Raw genomic sequence first — 17,500 nt, forward strand, 5'->3', positions numbered from 1 at the left:
GTTTAAATATGCTGCAAATGTAAAGATGAGTTACAAAGGAGTAAAGCTGAATCCATTCGAGGTACTTATCACAGGATGGAGGTGTTTTGTTTGGTTTTTAAAGCCATTTCAATTATTTTTTTTGAGGCTGTGAACGTATACAGAAAACAGGAGAGCTATGTGGACTTTTGCCACTTGACAACATATACTCAGTGTAAACCAAACCTTTTTAACCTCTCTCTCATACAAAACCAGAAAAAAAAAAGAATTAAAAAAAATAATAAAATAAAGGAAGGAAAGAAATAGGGAAAAAATAAAAAACACACAAACTTTCACAACATGACAATTTAGTCTGCAAACGCAATATAACTATACACATATAATACCGGTGTGGCTCTGTTCTTTAAGTTAAAAAGGGTACAAAGGCAGGCTCAAGTAAAAACAAACCATCCCTCCCATCCCCACCCCCCACCCCATTCATACAAGATCTATCAACCAAACCTCTCCCGAACCAACATCATCAGTTTCTTTTTGCCTTTGTAGATTTGTTTCAGGTTGTCAATAAACTGTGTAAACTGAATGTGTCCATCATGCGCCATTAAGAAGGTCTCTCGGGCTTTGCTGAGGAACTCTATAAACTCACTATAGTGCCGAGGACTGATGTGTGTGAGCCGTGAGTGCGTTGTGTTGATGTAGGCCCCAATCGTGGCATCCAAGAGTTGCCTCAAGGGGGCTTTGTCCAGTGACATCAGCTTACCAGAGTTCCTCCTCCCATGTAGTCCCACCATGCCAGGAGTGGTCAGAGTGCATCTGCGCAAAATGTCTGACAGTACCGTTGCACACTTGACACTCTTGACCACCAGAGGTATTATAGCTGCAAGCTCGTTTTTACCAAGGGAGTGGCTAAGCGCACAGGCCCACAAAACGTCATTAATGGCAGGGTGTGTGTCCTGATTGTAGCTCAGGTTGAGATGGGTCATGGCCAGGGTGGCCAGCTTGTAGGCCCTCATGGGGTACCCGCGGTGCTCCATGTACCGTGCTATTGTAAAGAGCTGTGTATAGCTCATGCCGGTCGTAGCAGCGTCGAGAACAATTTGGTATGCCGTCTCGAAAGCTATGTGATCCTTTTCACAAAGGGTTAGCGCAGAGAGGGCACAGTTCTGTGGATCCTTCATGGCACACTGCAGTGCAAGTGTCCGGGCGCTGCTGGCCAGCTTTTCCTGCTGGTGGCAGTCCAGGTGGAGGCGGACGATGGTGCTGTTGGACATCACGGTAGTTGCAACTATACTTGTGGCCTCGGTGGGAGTAAAGAGTGTAAACCAGGTCTGCATGATGCTGTCCAGGGCATAAACCCCTGCAAGGAACACAAACAGGCTCTATTACTGACAAGGAGGCTGGCCAGAGGTCCTGCCTTATTTTGACTTTTATAACCAGTGTTTACATTGTTAGCCATCACAGGACATGAGCTAGACTAGAAAACCCTGTAAGGTAATATGCCTGGGAGAAACCTTTAAAAATAAGGTCATTATGAATTGTTATTCAGTGAAATGCTGAAAGGAACATGAACTTGCTATAATAAAGAACCAATCCTCTTGGTAGCTGGTATTTGTACTGTGCTGCTTGCCATTTCAGACAATGGCTTTTTGCTAATGAGTTCTAGTTCACTGGGGCTTCCTGTCAGAATCTGAGGCTCAAAAATTGCAACCCTCACCAAAACAGGGACTTTACATGGCTTATGTGCTTGTGTGTAAGGTAAAAGTACACATAATACAAAATTTTAAAACACAAAAAGAAGCTGGAAAATGTGGCCCATAATCAAGAGAACAAAGTCAATAGAAGCAGACCTACAGATGAATTAAACGTTGTAAATGGCTGACCATGTCTTTAATCACTTTACATTCACGGACCCAATATGCCTCACTTGTAGGAAAATCCTAAAAGTGAATGACTTGAAGAGAAGGTACTAGGTCTCAGAGAGAAATCAGGTTTATATCTCGGGGCAGGGGTAGAGAAGTTATGTGGCAGTTCTTAAATTAGTATTATCTTTGTATTGCTTCACTAAAGCATGACTTTAATAATGTAAAGATAATCTTTGTATTGAGACCAATGTCCCTTTTCCAAAATACAAAACCATTATACATTAGTGAAAGAAAAATAATAATTTTATAGTATATGCTGTGTCATATCTAAACACTTGGATGGTAGTATTTTCTCAGCATGAAGTGTATATCCCTTTCTGATGCAAATAAGAAAAAAGAACGTTTAACCAATATTTATTTTAAATAGCAACCGCCGGGCGCGGTGGCTCACGCCTGTAATCCCAGCACTTTGGGAGGCTGAGGTGGGCGGATCACGAGGTCAGGAGATCAAGACCATCTTGGCTAACATGGTGAAACTCCATCTCTACTAAAAATACAAAAAATTATCCGGGCGTGGTGGCGGGCGTCTGTAGTCCCAGCTACTCGGGAGGCTGAGGCAGGAGAATGTCATGAACCCAGGAGATGGAGCTTGCAGTGAGCCGAAATTGTGCCACTGCACTTCAGCCTGGGCAACAGAGCGAGATTCTGTCTCAAAAATAAATAAATAAGTAAATAAATAAATAAATAGCAACCATTTGTTTCTGTTGGCATTCTTGCTGGGAATGTACAGTTTTCTTCTGAACTGATCTACTGCTGTAGCGGGAAAATAGTTAGCTGAAGGGCCTCACAAAATGGCAGCTTATGGACAGCCAGGGAATCTTCTTATGGCTAGCTACAATTGCTCACACATCTGGAAGATCACCTAAACCACACCCAGTGGTCACCATTTCTCTGCTGGATACCATGAGGTATGCCTTCAGATGATAAAGAAGAAAAACAGTAAAACTAGGTAACTTTATATATATTAACTGAATAAAAACAGTTTACTCACTGACTTATACCATTTTAAATAAGAGGCTGGAGCTTCACAAATGTGATCAGTTCAAAGTTGAATAATACAAGTATGTATAACTGAAGGTTAGGGGTAGGGGGTCGGGGAAAAGGGAGCCCTTGTAGATGGCTAGAGGAGCCTTGGAGAAGTCAAAGTAAAAGAGTGAATATGTTCACGTGTCTGTAACTGACAAGTTAAATCCTACCATGAGGCACCTGGGAAAGCTTCTGTTCCAGAGTTTACCTACCGACTTCAGTAGCACATGTTACCAGCCACCTCACCATCTCCCGCCGTCGCCAATTTAAGGTTGACAGTGTCATTCGCATAACCTATAAAAGCAGGATAACAAAATGTTTTGGAAAATTATCCTCAGTCAATGAAAAAAAAGGGTATAAACTATAAGGCATATAAGGCATACCTACTGTCTACCACCAGGAAGATGAAAGTATAATTTAGAGCAAAGCTCTACATATGAATTTGGATTTGTCCATGGCTACCCCAAGTGGCCTTGCCACAGCCACATTCTCCTCCTGGCAAGAGGCCCACATTCTCCTCCTGGTGGGCCCACTGACCAGATTTGGTATCTGAACCAGTTACTCTATCCCTCATCTGCAAAATCAGAGGGCTGGACTGGAGCATTAAACATAGCCCATGCCCTTTTTCCCTCCCCATATTTAACATTCCATAGTTCAATTTCTGAGGCTCCTGTGAATCCATTCTAACCAGGAACTCTCAGTGGTAAAAGATGTATTTTAGAATAATCATTTTAGTTATTCCTTTAATCTCTGGTTGCTCCTTTCTGGTGACCATGAAGGTAACTCCAGGTTTATGGGGGAAAAAAATCATCCTTGATATCATTAGTGATCTGATTTTGTTTTTCACTTTCTAATAAGAAGTCCTTAAATACACATATCCACCTCTTTGTACTTCCTCCATTCTTTAAGATTCAAAATATCCAGGGATGGCCGGGTGCGGTGGCTCACGCCTATAATCCCAGCAATTTGGGAGGCCACGGTGGGCAGATCACAAGGTCAGGAGTTCGAGACCAGCCTGGCCAATATGATGAAACCACGTCTCTACTAAAAATGCAAAAATTAGCCAGGTGTGGTGGTGCGTGCCTGTAGTCCCAGCTACTCAGGAGGCTGAGGTAGAAGAATTGCTTGAACCCAGGAGGCAGAGGTTGCAGTGAGCTGAGATTGCACCCCTACACTCCAGCCTGGTGACAGAGTGAGACTCCATCCAAAAAAAACACACAAAAAAACAAAAACCACACATGCACACAAATATCCAGGGACATAATATCCCCAAAGGCCCTCTTGGATTCCTTCCTAGGTTCCAGAAATACTCACAAAGCGCCTGTGAGATTCCTTCTTAGGTTCTAGAAAGCATGAGGCAAGGAATAAGCTCTCATGAACATCCTATTTACCAAGAATTCCAAATAACGAGAAAGCTCATGCTAATGGTTCTTTCTGCATCACATCTTTAAGATGAGGCAAATGGTGACAAAAATTAGCCAAATAACAAGAATTAAAAAAACAAAACAAAACTGCTGAACCATCATTGTATAGCTTAAAAGCAATCTTCTATACCTTTTGCTTGTACAGTACTCTGTTACAGTGGTAGGTACATTTTCCTGTGATCTTATTATTTAGACATTATTAGTAAGGGAGAATCCACAACTAAAAAACCAGATTAATTATCCAATCAGGGGATTATACTCCCCATACTTTAGGTAACTGAGGTATAACAATTCTGTTCACTGCTTTTTAATGGGAAGAAAGCAAATGTTAATAGAGATTCCATGAGAAAAATAGAAACAAATTTTTAGTTCCTGGTTTATACAGTGATCTGTTCAGAAACTATAAGGAAGCAAACATCTATCTGCTTGACCAACTCAAAACGTTCTTGGTACTCTGTTCTGCTGAAATCTAAACTGGACTCTGGCCCGATCACTCCTCCTTTACCTATTTTTCTCAGAGTTATTAAAAGGAGCTAGAACTGCCCACCTATTATGAAAATGCAAACATCAATAAAAATTTTTACTTCCTCTAAAAATTTATCCCTAACAACTGAATCTTCATTATACATGCTAGCTTTACTTAAGTCTCTTGTTAGCAATAATTCTTCTCCTTTCATTCAAAGGAGAAACAGTATCGTTAAGGCTGCAATTCAGAAAATGATTTTCTTAATTGAAAGACACAAATTAGGCTTCTAAATGTACAGTCCCTGCACCTTACATAGCAGTCTGGTTCAGCTGGGAGTGACCACGTCTCTGAAATACAGTTCTCTCCTGAAGTCTAACAGATTTGTACTCCAAAGAGTCATTTACCTGCACTCAAAAATCCAATCAAACAAAAACAACCCTAAGAGGTGCCTTTATTTAGCAGTCTTTGATGTCCCGGGAAAGACTACCAGTCATGTACCTGCAGGCCCAGCTCCAGAGACACTTTCAAAAGAGTGATGTCTGGCAAACTGTCCATGAGAGTTGCTATTTTAAATGCATCTTGGGCAAGCTTGAAGATGTGTGATGAGGAGTGAATGTTTTTCTGGATGGATTCTAATACTGTTTCCAGCCTCCGAACATCGCCTGCAATGAACAAGGGAAAACCAAACCAAACCAAATCAAAGCAAAGCAAGACAGACAAACAAACAAACAAACAAAAACCATACAACCATACACACACACAAAGGGGAAAAAAAGAAACATAACAAAACATAAAGCACAAGTTATTTACCTAACATGTTCCCAGATGGCACACAACTAGGGCTCCCATAATTACTGCAATGTCTGTGAATCTCGGCTCCACAGAAAAAGATACACCGAGACACGCCCTCAATGACTCAAAGCACAGATGAACCAGAACCAACGTGAGACAGCAAACAGCTCTCCTAGTTCCTTCTTATGTATTTTTGGTGAATATTTCAGGAAGAAAAAAATGTAACCCAACTTTTAAATCTGCTTCTGAATTTCAACCATTTATATTTTCTTGGCATGGTAACTAACCTGAGCTCTGCTGGCAGCAAGTTAATGATGCAGGTAAATGAGGAAAATGCCACCTGTTTTGCCTTAAAAGCTAACATCTAAAGAAAAAGATCCCTTCAACCTATCTGACATTAACACCACTACTGACAATTTCATAGAAAACAAGACTTAAAAAAAAATAAACAGGCAAACGAATGAAACAATTATGAGGCCTCAGGACAGTACAGTACCTTTGGCTGCAGTTAGCATGGTGGATGCCAGCTCACACTGCTGGGACTCAATGTGGCTTAGAGTGAACCAGCGAGGGTAGCGGTTGGGAACAACTGATGCAATGTGGTGTGGGCGGGTGAGGTCTCCTGATGGAGCAGTAGATTCCAATACTAGTAACCTATAATGAGAAGACAAGGAAGGTGGCCCCTAGTTATTTCTTGTCCATTTCCTTGGCCAGAAAGACTGGTCAGCAGAAGCCAGAGGAGTGGGTAGATGGTCAGGCCTCTGGTTCAGGAAGGGCTGGTACAGCTATACTCTGCTGTGTGGATGCAAAATATCTAGATTTTTTGGACTATTAATTGTTTGCTATTAATAACTGTTCATCACCCAAACCTTATTAATTGTTCATCACCCAAACCTAAGAGATTTTCTTTCTTCATCACCACTCAGAAAATTACAATATTCAAAGAAATTAAGATATGCAAACACTGAAGAACTTTTAAACACAGGTCTTGATGTTTACCTACAAATTTTGAATTGTATGACTCAAAAAATAAATCAATAGAAACTGTTAGTGAAATGGATATTTAAGACTGAGATCACAGTCAGGGAGCAGTGAATACTTAAGATGAATAAGCTTAACCTATTTAAAAATAAAACAAGAAGGGAAGTAAAACGAAAATTACCTCCTTTCCATCCATTCATACTTTCTGCACAATTAGTTTCTTATGACTCCAGATATTTGATATTAGACTATGTTCTACCAACCATATTAGAGAAGATAAATGCCACCTAAGTGTCTGTCCCTTGACAGTTTTGCATAAATTCAGAGTGATTTCTGATTTTTTGTTAAGAATATACTGTCATGACAAAACCCTGTTTCTATAAAAAATAAATTAGTTGGGTATGGTGGCATGCGCCTGTAATCCCAGCTACTTGGGAGGCTGAGATGGGAGGATCAACAGCCTGGGAGCCACGATTACACCACTGCACTCTCGCCTGGGAAACAGAACAAAACCCTGTCTCAAAACAAATAAAAAAAATATGCTGATGAAAAAATTTCTAACAACAAAGCACATATTTAGTAATCTCTTCTAAAAGTCCCAAAAAGATTAGTAGAGTACCTAAAACTGAAATAATTTATTTACAACCATCAAAATGCTGGCCTTCATTCAAGTACACCAGTGTTAAGAACTATGAAATAAGATAAGAGCTGGAGACCAAGGAGAGTCAGCTGGGTCTGGGAGTGATGCTGGCCTCAGGGCCCCACCCAAGAGCAATTATTGTCTGGTAAGCCAAATGGCTCATTCTCTTCTCCTTTTATCTAGGAACAAAAAGATGTTAGTGGTAGAGAAGGTGGCAAGGTAGGCAGTTAAGTAGTAAGAATATTGGCAGGGTTGCTGTTTAGCTTTTGTATAAAACTCAGGAATATCCTCGTATTCACAGGCAGGTCTTGCCAGACTTACTGTAGGAGAAACTAATCAACATCCCTGGGAAGATGAGAAAATGAGAGCCGAAGATGACCTTCCTCGGCCTTCCCCTTCCAGAAGGACTAAGAAGCAAGCGAGCTACATCTCTCTTTTCCTTCCTGTTCCCCGGACCGCCTTGCAATACCTGGTGGGGTACACTACCTGCCTTCCATGGCAGACCTCTGGCAGGATAGTAGTGGCAGATAGAAGAGAGAAACTGGAAAAAAATTCCCCTGTACCCTGCTAGTATTCCCCATGAAGAAACTGCCTTGGCAGCAACCAAGGACAAATATAAATGAGTTTGTGAGTGTTAGAAAAGCAAGCCTTTCTGCCTGGCACATACCATTACATAAGCCAGAACCACACAGAAACTTCATGCTATTTTACCCTTAAACTTTGCCAGGGGTAGTAGCAACAGCATCTGGTGGCATCATAACATTAACATCTTCCCTTTAAAACAAGATTAGAATTCCTAAGATTTGAGTAAGTATAGAGCTGAGCATATGTCTTCATAAGACAGCTTCCATTTCAGCTTCCAAAATGAAAATAGGAACTCACTTATTATAAAATCATGCTCTAAAACATAAACCAAGTGGTATAATGTAATTTGGTGGGGGACTTTTGCTGATGTTTGTTATTGACTTATTTTTTGGTATTTTAAAAATAGAAAAAAGAATACTTAGGCAGATTCTCTAGTAAGTTAGTAAGATTCCATATTGCCAAGGAAAGCATGTCAAATTACAGGATGTCAGCCTTAAAACACACTGACACATAGGAATACACAGACACACATACACACATCCTTATCACTGCATAAAAAAAGAGGCGTCCTGATAGACGTAAGCTACACTCAATACTTTCAGAACAGAGTGACTTTGGGGACACTGGTAATTTATAGGTAAGGGTTTGTTTTAGAATCTACTTCACTGATTACAGACATAGAATCTTTGATGAAAAGCTTCTTGAGATCAAACTATTAATCAGCACACACAAGCTTTTAGGTCTATAACATGGCTTGTCCTTAGGTGATTATAAGGATGTCTAATCTGTACTTTCCATTAGAAGCATAGGAGTGTTTTATTAATTTTTTTAAGGGAAAAAGAAAATGTTGATGTTTTAAGAAAGATGGATGTTCCTTTTAGGTCCTTAAAATTTAAAGGTCATATGTAAGATTAAAATATAATCTTGAACTCATTAAAATATTCACCTTGAACAAATCTGTGATAAAAATAATTATTAGGTGAAAAACTTTTAAAAGAATGTAGAAATAAAAAGGTGGGTGGTAGAGAACAACATATTCCAATTGTTATTGCTGAAAAGGAGGGACCAATGAGGAGATGGAAGCAGTCAGAAGAGAGGCAGGCAGAGCCTCGAGGACCCCAAATAGTGACTCCTTCACTGCTAAATGCACGTCCCACCTTCTCTCAGCCCCCGTGATTACAGATGTGCCTTGGTAATACAGGGAGTTGCTTTCCTGCACTACTGATGGAATGTGGAATTACAGCAGGTGTGAAGATCTCCTTCAATTATATTCAATCAAGTATATTTATTATTTACGACTGTTTCAAAAATCAGTTTTTTTCAAAACAATTAATTATTTATGAAGGCTTCAACTGTTGCTGTTTTGTGATTAAACTTGGCCTGAATTGTGCTTCAAGAAAAAGTAGGAAAAAGCCACGGTGTCCTTGAGTCTGATAGCAGCAAGGATAATTCTTCCCTTACTTTATACAGAAGCAAAACAAGCCAACAAGCAAATCACCTCAACAACAATCCAGAAAGCATAAATAAATAGTTTCTTTAGCTTTTCTGCTGTCTACAAGAAACATGAAGGAGTAAGTCAGTTAACAGCCATGCTTCCCAGTGGGAATGTGGCCTGCCTCTGCCCAGCTGGGCTGTGAATACGTACCGCATTGCTCTCAGTGCAATTTTGTATGCCAGTTCAGCATCGTGAGGTAGGAGAGAGGTGAAGAGATACTTGGCAAATGTGTGCATTGGAACGCTCTCCCGATGGATTATTTCGCCTAAACCACTATATGGTCCGGCTGTGGGAAGAGAGCATACACATTTTACATTCCTAAAAAATGAACTAACACTTCTTGTAAAGCATATTTTTAAAATGTCACATAAAGTTACAACATATACAAACTAATCTAGTTAAGAATTTCATGTAAATGGCATAGAAAGGAATACAATTCTTAATCAAAAAAGATTCTTCAGGGTATAGTATCCCTTACAGATTTCACCTCATAAACAAACCCCTAACTGTCCTACAGCTAAATGAAAAACCCAGAACTCAAGGGGCACAGAGCATTCACAATACAAGTGCCTCAGAGAAAGGAACCCTCTATAGCATAAAACCTCGCTGCATTTGAGCAACATCCTCTCTCAATGTGTGGCATCGGAGCATCTTGATTTGCAAATGCACAGATGACGCCACAGCCTAACTACGGAACCTACCCCTGGACCCAAGAAGGGTTATGGGCACAAATATGCCACGTTTCCAGAAAATGGTGCTCTGTTCAGGGGTGAGAGGTGTGGGAAGATTCTGAACCACAACTCTCTAACTATACACATTGTTGCCTCTAATGAGTAGTAACAGATATTAATTCCTAGAAAGTGATTGTTAATAAAAAGAATAGTTACCCATTTGATAAATGCTCTAGGCACAAGAAAAAAAATAAAGTAACTGGAAATCTACTATTCTTTAGGCTCCCGAAAGCCAATTTTAAAAGCAAAATTACACTTCAGCTGTCAAAGTTCATTTCTTAGTAAATTCTGACAGGCATGGTGGCAGAGCTGACTTCCCCTGTGTGCTCCTTGAATGCTGCTTTGAGAAGGGCAACACAGACTTTTAAAATAAATTCGGAAAGGAAACCACAGTGGTTAGTTCAACCACTTTGCACTAAAGTACTCTGAGGTTTAGTTACTGTAAAGTGTTTAATAAATTAGTTTCCATGTCACCTTCGGGTAACATCTGTTTCATGATTTCTAGAATTATGAACCATGACACCACTGCTCAGAGGACATGCTGTATTTGTTTTCCATGAGAAAAATCAGTGTGGTGACGAGTTTAGAATGCAAGAAATGCACTTCAGAAGAAAAAAATGGTAAAAGCAGTTCCTGAACTGGTGTTTGGTTATGAGCACATTATATTCCAGATCATTTTAATGGAGGTTATTTTTTAATTCAGTTCAGTTTTTTGTATTTTTGAATTATTAAGTACTTTAAAAATCATACAAATTTTTTCACCTAAACTAACATCTAATCTAAATCTCTAATTTTTCCAAATCCATTAATCTTTAATTTTAAATGTTTTAGTGATTTGATATTCTTCAAAAGTTCATATAGCATTATGATTGCACCTTTTGTTCATACAGCAAGGCTACATTATTTAAGTTATTAACTGTTACAGACTAAATATATATGTCTTCCCAAAATTCACATGTGGAAGCCCCCAGCCCCAGTGTAATTGCATCTGGAGTTGGGGCCTGCATTAAAGTAAAATGAGGTCATAAGGGTGGGACCCTGATCCAACAGGATTAGTGTCCTTGTAAGAAGAGACACTGGAGAGCTTGATCTCTCCGTGACGTGAAGACACAGAGAAAAGATAGCTGGTCTTCAAGCTAGGAAGAGTGTCCTCATCGGAAGCCAAAGATGAGGCTGGCAGCATGATCTTAAACTTCCCAGCCTTCAGAACTGTGAGAAATACATTTCTGTTATTTAAGCCACACAATCTGTGGTATTTTATTATGGCAGCCCAATCTAAGACACTAACTCTATTTTACTTAAGGACTAATTATAGCAAATCTATAGATTAGCCATAGTCTTCATTTCTCCTCCATTTTCTTTCACTGTTTCCCTTTAAACCACCAAGTTACCTTTTTGTACTATTCAGGAGATTCAGGATACATAATTAATTTTTTGCTATGATACCACCCAACAAGTAAAACATTTAGTCAGGTATCCAATCATTATTTGTGTATTAATAATTAGTGTAATTCCTGGACTCTAGTGTACTACTGAATAATGACAACTTGACATTTGGCACCAAGTTTCCCCAGAGGTGCTTGTTCAATATGCTAATTTATCTATCCAATATTGTGGCCAGGAGAGATGAATACTAGTAACAATACTGGGTTACTGCTTCCTCTTTCCAGATATCTGGGCCTGCTAACTAATTTGCCTCTGACATTTGCAAAGAGTATAACTGCATGAAGAACTTGGTGCCCTCGTGTAGTCAATTCAGTCATGGAGTTCTCAATCTTCTAGCATTTACAGTAATGGCCCTGCGGCTTCCCCGCCTTGGACTGCCTCCTGTCCTGCACCTATTCACTCTTTGTGGGCCTTGCAGGGCCAGGAAAGGAGAAGAGGCAGAGACGAGTCAACTCCTTCTCAGGCACAGTACTCATAAAAATGTTTGACAGGCGGGATGGACTAATCAAGACTAGGGCAAAGTTCAAAAATATTCATGAAAAATGAACATAGAGACACATTTAGGAAGGTAAATATAAACACCATACACTATCAACTTTGAAAATCACAGATCTTCCTTCTAAACTTCAGTAAAAGGGAAATCAAAAGTTAGTCAGTATAGCCAGTGACAGGCAGCATTTAAAAAATGTTTGTGACTAATGACATTGCTTATAGCAAAAGGAATTATATGGGAGAAAACTGAAAGAAAACAGTAAATTGAAGAATCAGGATCACTCTTTTTTTTTTTTTTTTTTTTGAGATGGAGTCTTGCTCTGTCGCCCGGGCTGGAGTGCAGTGGCTTGATCTCAGCTCACTGCAAGCTCTGCCTCCCAGGTTTACGCCATTCTCCTGCCTCAGCCTCCCGTGTAGCTGGGACTACAGGCGACAGCCACCTCGCCCAGCTAGTCTTTTTTGTATTTTTTAGTAGAGACAGGGTTTCACCGTGTTAGCCAGGATGGTCTCGATCTCCTGACCTCGTGATCCGCCCATTTTGGCCTCCCAAAGTGCTGGGATTACAGGCTTGAGCCACCGCGCCTGGCCCAGGATCACTCTTGAAATTTGTCAAGATGGACTTTTTATCCTTACAGGGAAAAAAACAGGTTCACGAGAGTGCTTCAAAAAATTGCTATTAGGAATTTTTACCAAAATTAAGCACGCTATTAAGAAGGTTTACCTGAAGAGCATTTTCCCTTTAAAATGTATTTCTAAAACATATAAAAGTATAATATGTTTGAAGAAAATGTTTTCTTTTAAGTAGATCTTTTGCTTTGGACAAATAAAAGGGGTGCTGAAAATCTAAATCCTTCCCTGTATGTAGTAGTTCTGAACAGAAGATGAATATAACATACTTTATGAGCCTATCAATCACAGAGAATCCCATTACACACTAATAACACACATGTACTTGAGAGACAGAAGCAATAGACACTACCTAAATTTGCACAAAAGATTACACTACCACACTAATTACACTTATCTTTTTAGAGGGAAAAAAAATCTGAAAAATAGTGTCAGCCAAAATTTGTTAGGCCCTTTAAAACTTAACCTTATGAGAAGAAGGAAATTAGACCATGCCTCAGAGATTCTATGAAACTTTTTCCTTGATGAATCTGTGCCTAATGAATCCTCTGGATTAACTAGTCGGTGCGGTAGACATTCACTCCCGCAGCCTTCAGTCCTTTGTTAGCATGTGCATATGACATATTCAAAACCCAGGTGTCATGTAACTGCCAATAATTTGGAGGAAGGACAGCCAATTACTGTTTTATTATTTAATTGATCAAGGAAACAGGAACATGGCTGCCAATAATAACGCCCTAAATATCAAAATTGAATTTATCTCAGGAACAACACAGTCTAAATGAAATTGGTCCTTTTCCAGGTTTGAGGAATTAAATGTGGCTATTTTGTAATAGGCTATCATATATAATCACCTAAATCAAATGATACAAATCTAAACATCCATGCTTTTTTATTCAGTGACACTATTTTTTAGACAGCGAACATGTCTTCGACACCCCATGACTATAGCAATCAGGATAACAACCATATTAAATGCATTCAGATAGTACTCTTAACATAAGAAAGATTAGCCCCTAAGTCAACTTGGCTAAATAAGTGGAAAACTTCTGTATCAGACTACCTTCTAATAGGAAGACAGCTTGCTTGCGAAAAATTTTCACCAGTGTGTCATCCAATTCAATTTCCTGAAGCTTAGAAATGAGCTGCTCCTCATTCCGGCAAACTTTCTCTTGTGTGTACAGCCCATCAGGCATGATACGCTGCTGTCCCAGCCCTATCAGGGCTACTTCCACAGCCAGTGTTAAATAGGATTCCCCTTCTTCTAAAAATTTGTGTGCAGGTAGATGCTGGTATTCCAGAGACTTGCACTGTCCCATATTCTCTGCAAAATGCCACAAAAGAAATCAGAGTTCAGAAACTACTTTTGCAGATGATACAATAAGTACAAATATTTATACTTCCCAGTACTAGCAAATGAATTATGACTAATGCTGAGAAAGCCAGAAAGCATGTTTTTTAGGCTAAAGTGCAGTCTTCCAGTATCTTTTTAAAAATGACCATGAATGACTAAATGTTTATATTTTGGGTGATATAACATTACAAATACTTTTCTGCCTTGAAAACAAATCACCAAAGAAAACTATAAATCTAAGAAAATATGAACTAAGAATACTTGAGAAAAACAAAATTTAATTACACAATAGTAAAATTACACGATGACTTGCACTCACCACTTTTTAAATACTGGCATTCAAAAAGTGTCCATAATAAAGACAGTGGGGAACACAACATATGTAACCCAATTTCAAGGTCCTTTTTATTATCCAAGAGTCATCAGTTATCACAAAAAAAATGATTCTTTGAACATTCTCTTGTCTCCATTAAAGTGCTTCTATTATAAATTATAACAAACTTCAACCATCAGACTCTTAAGGAAAGCGAATTCAGACTCATGCCTTTCACCCTCCTGACAGTGTTTGGGTTACCCACAGTCCATGAAGGCAACTATCACAGGGGAAATTATGAAGGGGCAAGACCTGAGCTCACCTAGCCATGGAAGCAACAAACAGACATCCTTACTCCCTGCCTTACCTCCACCCACTGCCCTCGGGCAGTCTTTTGAGGCAAGAGTATTAAGTTTCAATGGGCCAAAGTGAAATCTCAAAACACAGCTTTCAAGGAATGTGTGATATAAAACAGTTTTAAACGACATTTAATACTCCCCCTTAAAGTAGACTACAATATTTAAGTGACAAGTCACTTTCAAAGCAAAGACAAATTGGAAAAGCACCTAAACTAGATGTTCTAGTTCTAAATGCTAAGATGTACATCTTTATTTTATACCTTTATGCTAGGAAGCAGTCATAAATGTGGATACATTCTTAGATGCAGAATCACTGGTGAGAAGAGAATAAATATTTTTCAGATCCTCGACACATGCTGCCAACTATCAACTCTAAGGATTTTTTCCCAGTTTTGCAGCAGCCTGCGAAAGCATGAGAGTACCCATTTTCTTGCTCTCTTGCTAACCAAAGGCACTGTTCACTATATGATTCCATAAAACATAACGTAAAGAAAAACAATGACTACTGCCATTCAGGGTTTAGAAAAAGAAAAGCACATGAGACAAATGTCAATGGCTTTACCTGTAAAATCTGAGAACCCAGAGAGGTTCTCATCATCAATGCGGCAGGCTTCCATAAGGCTACTGAAGAGAGTGCCCACAGGGTCCAGGGGATGTCCAACCCAGCCCTCCAGATTGGTTATCGAGGTTATGCTTTTATGGGGTAGCTCTGTGTAAGAAAAGGGAATTGAGAGATGGGGGAGTAGAAGGGAGATGAAGGGAAAGAAGTGGGGAGAACAGAGGCTTTACCATTTCAAAGCAGCATCCTGATAAATCAGTTCTGAATTCTGTTGGAAATTCCCCTTTAATTAAGACACCAATCAAAGGGTACCATAATCCCCAACTTGTCAACTATTTTGAGTTCTAAACGTTCATCTGTAAGTCAATATAAATGGTACTGAATTCCCAGGACAGCTCCCAAACATCTATTTAATTCATGTGTCTAGGTTACCAAGTTAACATTATTACTTACACTATTAAATTATGTTGTATAGGGAAAAATGAATTCCAAATTTTCTTGTGAGAAGTTAGGAACAACTCCCCCACTTCCCTAGGAGGGGGCATTAGAGAGGACTAAGAAGTCCCATGGGAATGATCAATGGGTAATTCTACCACGACACGCAGAAGACACCTCTCTAAATCAGTGTTAACTGGGTCATGTAAATTGAGGACTTGAAGGCAGCTGTAGCTTGGGTTAGACTTGTATTCCCACATGAATATCCTTAAATTACCCCCTATCACCCTCTGAAAGTCTTCCCTAGTGTGAATCTGTAAGCCATTTAAGAGACAACCTTTGCCATAAAGGGGAATGATAACAGACGATTATATATAATTTGAATGAAATAAATCCTTTTCATTTTCTTCACAGAATATTAACACTTTCAAGTTAAACTGTAGAATGCTGATGAAGAAAAAGCTATGTTTAAGATATATTCCATTGTTGTAAATAATGCAATATTTTACATCTAAGTGTTACTTAGATACTAAAGTAATAAATAATAGTAGCTCATTCTTTTCTCATTTTTGAGATGGAGTTTCACTCTTGTTGCCCTGTCTAGAGTGCAATGGCGCGATCTCGGCTCACTGCAACCTCTGCCTCCTGGGTTCAAAAGATTTTCCTGCCTCAGCCCCGAGTAGCTGGGATTTACAGGCAAGGGCCATCATGACCGGCTAATTTTAGCAGCTCCTTCTTAAAGGAAAACATAATGAAATTTACATACAATATAAAATGTACAAGAAAAATATTGCCGTGTAAATATCTGAAGAGTCATTCCATGAATCCAACATTCCTTCACAAGTCTTCTGGTTTTAAGCAATCAACCATCAGTACATAAAAATAAAAAACAGGCCGACGTGGTGGCTCACGCCTATAATCCCAGCACTCTGGGAGGCTGAGGCGGGCGGATCACCTGAGGTCAGGAGTTCGTGACCAGCCTGGCCAAAATGGTGACACTCCGTCTCTACTAAAAATATAAAAATTAGCTGGCCGTGGGGGCGGGTGCCTGTAACCCCAGGTACTCAGGAGGCTGAGGCAGGAGAATCGCTTGAACCCAGGAGGCGGAGGCTGCAGTAAGCCATGACTGTGCCACTGCACTCCAGCCTGGGGGACAGGGCGAGACTCCATCTCAAAAAAAAAAAAAAAAAAAAAAAAGAGGAAGAACGGCTTGGCACAATGTATTGAAATTTAAGTTGATTCCTAGATGCCTTGAAAAGGTCCTTCTCTTCAGTTTCTGTTGCTGGCTTTCATAAACATAATTAGTAGGAAAAAAGGAACATGAGTACTACTCCTGGAAACAATCAAATAAATATGTTTGCTTAAAAATATATATATGGATGGGGCTAAGGGAAATGCTGGGCTTATGTAAACAAATATATTGTCAAGTGATGGAAACTGAGGAAATATGAGGAATCAAAAATAAATCAAACAAATCTTTTTTTTCAGAATCAATAAGCTAACATATCATGCCAAACAGTTTTGGAAATGTATAAGATATTCCATTTACTAAACTTGGCCCATAACAAGTAACTGTTATGGTACTTTAGACTTGTAACAGCTATGAAAAGCCTATTTTTTAAATATGGAAAAACAATTACCAAAAATAAAAGTTGGGAAAGACACAGGTATAGATATGTAATCCTAGTAATACTCAAGAATGGTTGGGAATAAAAGTTTTCATAGCTTGCAAGGTAAAAGAGAAATGGGTCTAAGAATGGCCTAGACCTAAAGGTTACAGAATTCTCTCAAAGACAATCAAAGGAGTCTAAGTTAACATACTTTGTAACTTACCCAAATGTAAGTTTAGGAACATTAGTTCGGAATTAACACTTTTA

The 17,500-nt window shown here is 39.3% G+C and overlaps 1 protein-coding gene across 1 annotated transcript in view; it reads right to left on the reverse strand.

Annotated features, from left to right (window-relative positions):
* The window catches only part of ZSWIM6 (zinc finger SWIM-type containing 6), a 215,275-nt gene that overhangs the window by 1,388 nt on the left and 196,387 nt on the right, over window positions 1-17,500 (reverse strand). Inside the window, 7 exon segments of the mRNA XM_050793723.1 lie at window positions 1-1,333; window positions 3,137-3,218; window positions 5,313-5,476; window positions 6,103-6,260; window positions 9,458-9,593; window positions 13,667-13,927; window positions 15,192-15,338. The exon segment at window positions 1-1,333 is cut by the window's left edge and continues 1,388 nt beyond it. Of these exon segments, the coding sequence (XP_050649680.1) occupies window positions 471-1,333; window positions 3,137-3,218; window positions 5,313-5,476; window positions 6,103-6,260; window positions 9,458-9,593; window positions 13,667-13,927; window positions 15,192-15,338 (1,811 nt within the window). The 3' untranslated portion in view covers window positions 1-470.

This window comes from Macaca thibetana, chromosome 6 (assembly GCF_024542745.1).
Source record: "Macaca thibetana thibetana isolate TM-01 chromosome 6, ASM2454274v1, whole genome shotgun sequence".
Taxonomy (NCBI): Eukaryota; Metazoa; Chordata; class Mammalia; order Primates; family Cercopithecidae; genus Macaca; species Macaca thibetana.